Source organism: Arachis duranensis, chromosome 1, assembly GCF_000817695.3.
Source record: "Arachis duranensis cultivar V14167 chromosome 1, aradu.V14167.gnm2.J7QH, whole genome shotgun sequence".
Taxonomy (NCBI): Eukaryota; Viridiplantae; Streptophyta; class Magnoliopsida; order Fabales; family Fabaceae; genus Arachis; species Arachis duranensis.
This window is the reverse complement of record NC_029772.3, coordinates 103,339,933-103,347,176: the sequence shown is the minus strand read 5'-3', so window position 1 is coordinate 103,347,176 and position 7,244 is coordinate 103,339,933. Positions and strand designations below refer to the sequence as shown.

Genomic DNA, 7,244 nt, shown 5'->3' with positions numbered 1-7,244 from the left:
ATGAATTGGTTAGGATGACACTTACCAATCCAAACTCCAAAATATATTTGTAATTTCGCTTTTTTGGACGTTTCGAGTCCTATTCATGAATGAACGCTATCCTTTTATACGGTAAAAAAAATCCTAACTATTTGTTTCTTTTTTTTTTGGTTTGTTTTTTCTAGTGTCTCCCAACCCCATAAGTTAAGAACTAATTTACCGCAGTATTAAACTCTATTTAAGAATTTACTATTAGTCAATAAAATTTTGTATATACAAAACAAAATTTAAACTTTTGATCTTTATTTAAACGAACTAAAAAACTAATTATTTGTTTCTAGACGCGCAAGAATCCTAACTTTGAAGTTTGAACTAGTGTGTTTCAACGAAAAAGTTATTATGTCCAAAAACAGAAACGCACAAACTCATTGTCTACAGATAAATATGGGCCATTGAGTATGGGCCTTATTAGAAGGCCCTTGTAATATATTCCGGATAGCGTAAACCAGTTTGGGTCAATTTCGGACCCGGTACCAAATCGGAAAAAACCACAAATCGCAGTATCCAAATCAGAACAACATAAAATTCGGCATCGCCACCCCGACCACCCCCACCAACTCCGATCGATCATTTTTCACCAGAGCCAATGGCGAAACCCGCATCCTCAAGCTCCCTCTTCCAAACCCTAAAGCGCTACATCAAGAAGCCATGGGAGATCACGGGTCCCTGCGCCGACCCGGAGTACAAGTCGGCGCTCCCCGGCGCCCTCGAGTACCGTGTCTTCTGTCCCGCCACCACAAGGGAGAAGGCCTGTGTCCCAACCTCCTTGCCGGAGACAGTGTACGACATCAAGTACTACAGCCGCGACCAGCGCCGCAACCGTCCCCCTATCCGCCGCACCGTCCTCCGCAAGCCAGAACTCGAGAAGATGAAGAAAGAGAAGATTTTCTCGCCGTCTGACTTCCCTCCGGTTTACCTTAACACCACAATCGAGGAGGACATGGATGCCATCGGCGGTGGATATCAGAAATAGGTGTTCTTACCGTTGCCCCCTTTTTTATTTGGGTATGTGGAATCTGTGTGATTTGAATAATGGGAAGGTGGAATTTCCCGATTGTGTTTTGGCATCTCTCGATTGTTGTTACTTGCTCTGATCACCGGAACTTAGGGGATTGGGTGTTTAAAAACACCTTGATTTTGTGTTTATGATGATTAATTGGTTGTTCATTTTTCATTGTTCATTGCTTTCGGGCATGCATAGCTTGAATGAATTGAAAGAGTAGCATAAATGCGTTTGATCTCGCGTGAACTCACGTGAGCTAATGACCAGAATTGAAGGTTTACTTTTTTGTAGTGCTTGGATGGTTGCTTGTGTAGGTTTTTAGTTGAAATTACATTTTTCAAGACGAGATTGATTATATTGTAGCTTTCTGTGGTAGGATGGGGAAGAAATTATGCATCTTTGGACCTTCCTTCCAGTAGGAGTTTTTAACTTTTGAGTCCGTCATGCTTCTGTGGAAGCAAGTTGTAGTCCCTTTTTTATCATATTCTTAAATGGCTTATTTACCTTGTTATTGAATCTTAGTGTTCATTGGGTGTTATATATGAAGACTGTTTCATATGATAGGTGGTGTATATTAGGAAGAGAGCTCATTATTTAATGAATCTTTATGACTTTATTATAGCACAATACTGTATTAGATGTTCTGCAAATGGTGAGCAGTTTAAACTTTAAGCTGTATTAGGAGAAGGTTTCTCTTTCAGAGAGAGACACTTTTCAAGAAGAGGAAAACAGTATACCCTTTGAAGGTGTTCGCAGAATTCCTTAATTGTGGAAATTGTGGTTAATGTTTAGCTCTACTTTTTTCTGATTGTTTACTAGGACTTACAAAGATTGATCTGTTAGCATTATAGATTGTAAGCCCATCAGTTGTGCCACTGATTCGTATATCAAATCATTGCAAATATTTATTTATCTGTTTGATTGGGTTGTCCTGAGATACTATTTCTCAAAATCAGAATGCCTTTGGTAGACAAATTCTGGATGCTATTTTGGTAGCAAATAAAGAGGTGCATGACTTAAAGCAAAGGAAAAGACAAAGTCTATTATGTAAATTGGACTTTGATAAAACTTATGACCAGATTACTTGGGGGTTTCTTGAACAAGGTTTTACATGAAAAAGGTGGTTGATTCTTGGAGGAGAAGTTGGATTGTAGACCCTCTCTCAGCCAGGACTTTTTCATTATTATGTTGAGTGAAATGTCGGTTTCGTGGTCAAGGGTGTGAGGGCTAGGCAAAGGAGATCCTTTATCCTCATTTTTATTCTCTTCTTTGGACTTAGTTACTTACTTTGTAGAGCAGTTGCGAATAAGACTATCGAAGGTGTGAACTTGGGCTTAGAATGAATTGTAGGCTCTCATTTGTTATCTGCTGATGACACTAATTTTTAGGAAAGAACAAGGACCATTTTTCAAATCTTCCACTCTTTCGTAGGTTTTTAAGTACGGATTGAAGATTAGTATGTTGAAAATCGACTTGGAAGCTGTTAATGAATAATATCCAAAAGTTCCAATCTATTCCTTGTCTATTCTTAAATTGCTCTAGAGTGCTGCTAGTGCCTTATGTGTATCTTTCTTTGGGAATTTTGAATAATGGTAGGTGTGCCCTTTCATGGATAGCTGCATTACTTAGTAATCAAACCAAAGAGCTATGGTCTGCAAGATCTCAAGAGTACCATTATGTGGCCTGGCATTGGGGTGATAGACTTGGGATTTTGGCATGTTTACTTAGAGGTCTGCCAAAGTTAGGCAACCAATTTTGTGCACAGAAATAATTAAGAATTCTCATTTCCTGGACAAATGTGGGTAAAGAAGGTGGGCTACAACCTGCAAGAATTGGATTCATTTTTTTTTTTAAATATTGCATTTGACACCATGAATGAATGAATGATCTATGTGCCTTCAAGAAATCAAATGGAAGTGTGTTGTTGAGAATGTAATTTAGACACTTCAGAATTTGTATGATGGGAAGAATTGTTAAGATGGAGTGAGAAATTAGACAAAGCAATCCAGGTTACTATAACAGGGAAATAACAAAACTGCAATTTTGGGAAGATTCGGACGAGTTTTTTGGAGAAAATATTTTATTCGATACCCATGTCTTCGTAAAGGTGCTGTATCCCATTTGTATTTAATGGTTGTGATTTCATAACAAGTTTAATAGGTCTAAAAGTAAATAATAAAATATAACTCTGAGATAGTGGGACATGTGACAAATTCTTAACTACAAATAAGTAGAGAGTATTGATACCTTTAGGTTTTCTAAGGGTAATTTCAGAAACTCCTTTCAACATTCTATCAGAAAATAATATTTTTAGGTGTTAAATATGACTGGCCATGTTGGAAGAGACCTGAGGAAGTCTGTGACTACAAGGGGTTATACTCCAATGGAAGACGAAAGCAGTGGGTATCAGTTGCCTTTCTGATATAGGGTAAGGGGGGTAACATCATTCTCATGGGTCATGGCATGATATTCTTTTAGCATGACCAAAACAAGAAAAACATACAGCAGTAATTGAATTCTGCTGCCATATCTTAAAGCTTGAGTGCATTAATATTGTCATATCTTAGTGAGGTTATGTAACTATGTTTCTATTCAGGTCCAGCATCACATGTATGTTCATTTGCAGGAACAGTTTCAGTTTATGGGGCCGATTTTGTCACAGGATTAACTGTTCAAAAGAATAAACACTGTTTGGAGAAAATTGAGATCTTAAATATCATAATATATTCCATATCGTTATAACTTTTTAAAGATACACCTGTTGTCCCACCTGTGTTGGAAGTAATTTTTATATAGGTTGTGTTTGGCTTGACTCTTCAGCAGTTTTTATGTCTTGAGTTTGGATATAATTTCAATATATGCAACCAATTTGCACACTTGGGCTGCGTTTGGTATTGAGACAGAGCAGGAGAGAGAAACAAAAATGTGTTTGATGCTAGAGACATGTACAAAATAGTATTCTGTAGTGCACAAACTTCCTTTATTTTCTGTCCTAAAAACTGAGTACGAAGGGAACACATTTTTTCTATCTCTCAATCTTTATATTTGTGTCCTATTTTAGTTACCAAACACAGCCTTGATGAATTCTTCCTTGAAGACGAGGAAAAATACTCTTCATTCACACTGCATTATAACCATTAATTCATGCTGGGTTCCACATTTTTTATTTCTTTATTGTTAGGACTATATATTTCCTTTTCTTGTATAGCTCTGGTGTTTATATTAAACGTTCTGCATTCACTCTAACTGTTTGAAGATGCTCAATAATGTCCGTTTTTACCCTTTTTAGTGTGCACAGGATTGTTTAGTACAACATTTTATGCATTTGTTTGGGTTCAAGTTACTATCATTGATTACTTTTCTTTGCATGTGACCAGGTTGGTGCTACCATGAGATGACATTATTATCCGGTCAACTTTTCTGTTTCTGTCAATGGAAATTATCAGAATAGTCTTTGCATAATGTTCTACCATTAAAGAACGTGTAAGCTTTTCATATCAATAAAGGGTAGCTGGCTGCAGTTAACTTTGAACATTTGTTTACTTATTTCTGAACCTTGAATCAAAACGTAAATTACATCTGTGACTTGATGATGCCTTGTAATTCTCTCCTGATTTTACCTTTTAATGAAAAGCTTTTTGTTCTGATTTTGAAGTGTCTTCAAAGCAATTAGATGAGCATGCAGCACTCACATCTTGCAATGGAGTCCATTATTTTTTGGCTTCATATTCTACAATCTATGCATGCACGTAAGCACACACACATTTAGAGTTTAATTGCTATGCTAAGCCTAAAAAGATACTTTTACACTAACATCTAATTAGGTGCTCCCACATAGATAAAGAAAAAAGAATATGCAGCTAAAAATGAAGCGTATAACAGTAAATATTAAATATAAATAGCATTATGATTTATGACTACCATAAGGGCATTGTTACCATAAATATGATTGTTGAACACACAATCATACTCTTTTAAATTATTCTTACTGGCTTTGTTTCATGATTTTGATGAGGTACCCTAGTCACCTGCCGCATAATTGATTGTTCACAATTGTTCATAATTCAGCACTGCCTGCAAATGTTTATAATGCCAATTAACTTCTTTCAATTATTGGAGTTATAGGTAGTAGCCTATTACAGAAAGAAGTTGATTATTAAGCTATTGTTAGGAAGCAGGAACCATGATGAATTCAAAATTTTGATTGAGATAGTTAGGTAATGGTACTTTTACTTTTGGTATTTGATTATGTAAATGTGCAGTGGGTCTATACTCTTAGTATGTTGCAGCATCAGGCCTTTGTTGTATGGTTTATATATGGTTTTGCTACTGATGTTGCAATCTTAATTGCTCATAACATATATGATAAAATGGTGCTTTTGTCCTTCCCGTTATAAACATCGCTTATTAAGGTAATAAACAATAAGTTAAGGGTAATGTCATAAGGTAGCTTTCAGTTCTAGTCATTTGACATGAATGATAGAGATAGTGGGACAATAGAGACAGGTATTTTTACCTATTAGCTTAAATTTGTTTTGGATTTTTTTCCTTGTCTTCTTTTCCAAAATATGCAGGTGTAATTACCCTTTAAATTAAGTGAATTTCTTAAGTGGAAGTGCATTAGTTTTTTATTTAATTTGAAAAATGTGTTAAAAGATCAGAACTCAGGAGTAGGTAACAAGTGCATGTGACCACAGTCCCTCTATACTCTGTTTAGGCCTTTACTGAGTGGTGTGTTGTATTATTAGCCATACACTATTAGAGCCATAAGAAAGTGCTTTTCAAGTACCAAATATCGCGGCCAAACGTGTCATTGATCAAATTAATGTCACAGTGTCACACTCATCTATGGACTCCATAATTTTTTCAGTGTCCTCTCTGATCCAGTCCTTTTAAATCTTACTTACATGAGCTAGCTATAGATAATAATTGAATTCTATTTTTTCTTCTTGTGTGTCTTGTAATTAATCAACTGTTAATAGGACATAATAAGTTTCTTTGGAATGCAAAGTTGGTTAAGTGAAATAGGTTATATCAATCCTATCTGTCAAAGGAAACTTAGAAGGGACAGCAAAGCACCATTGTCAGTCAAATAATTTAGAAGATGCCAGTTGATGTTAATTTTGTCTAGTCTCTATCAAATCATAAAGTTCCCTTACAAAATTTTTTACTACATGAGATAGAATCATATGTGATACTAAAACATATCTTGAAATTTAATCTTATTAACTGTTGGTCTTGTTTCTATTTTGTATGGTGTAGTAGCAACCGATTACTTATCTGTTGCAAGTAATATATGATCCAAGAAATTTGGTCATTTTGTAACTTAGTGAGAAATATTTTTTAAACACTAACCTTTTTTAACATTATTCACCTTATAACTTTAAATTTTTATTTTCTTCCATTTACATGTTTAAATAACACAATTCCATCTAATTAGTTAGGTGGGCCATGTACATTATGTGATTGTAGTAGAAATATTGTGTGGATCTGTCAACCAAAGAAAGGAAATATTGTGTGGATTTAAGCTAAAGAAATTCTCCAAGGAGATGAAAGTTGTTGGAATTTGATCTACTTAGATTGTTAGCAAGTACTTAACAAGAATTTAATGTGCACGCATCACCATCATAGTGTTGTTTTCACATGAAAAGAATTGACAGTGAAGAAGATAAGGAGGGGAAAAAAGAAAAATGAAGAATTGACAGTGAAAAAGATAAGGAGGGGGAAAAAGAAAAATGAAGGATCCAATATTGTTGAGTAACTTAATCTATAGAGTATAGTCCATACCGAACATATAAGCTTTGCTTATTCTTTTTCCAAATTGATGATAGGACCACATCCATTATTGTTCTTTTGTCCTTTTTGTGCCATTATTTTTATGCAGCATGTAATTGTTCTTTAGTAGAAACGTAGAATAATGAATCATGTAGCTATAATATAGTCCTTCTTCAAAGGCCCATCCACCATTTCCCTTTAGTTTTAGAAAATTAAATAAAAGGGATTTCTTTGTTCCATGATTTTGATGACAATGCATTGCAACACTGAATGTAAAAATGATAGTTAATAATCCTTAAATAATAATTTAATTAAATATTTTAAATCATCTAATGATTTTACACATTTTACTCTCATATGAGTACAAGTTCATGTTTAATGTAAATGTGTGTCATCTTCATATATTCACAGTCACATTTTTATGTGA

At 34.9% G+C, this 7,244-nt stretch overlaps 1 protein-coding gene across 2 annotated transcripts; it reads left to right on the top strand.

Annotated features, from left to right (window-relative positions):
• Positions 1-498: 498 nt before the first annotated feature.
• On the top strand, positions 499-4,689 carry LOC107468695 (uncharacterized). 2 transcript variants are annotated; one of them, XM_016088045.3, is made up of 2 exons: positions 499-1,012; positions 4,420-4,689. In XM_016088045.3, the coding sequence occupies exon 1, from the start codon at positions 626-628 to the stop codon at positions 1,010-1,012; it is 387 nt and encodes a 128-aa protein (XP_015943531.1). In that variant the 5' UTR covers positions 499-625; the 3' UTR covers positions 4,420-4,689. The 2 variants fall into 2 exon arrangements, with proteins under 2 accessions (XP_015943531.1, XP_015943522.1); XM_016088036.3 differs by having other exon boundaries at positions 500-1,044.
• The last annotated feature ends 2,555 nt before the right edge of the window (positions 4,690-7,244 follow it).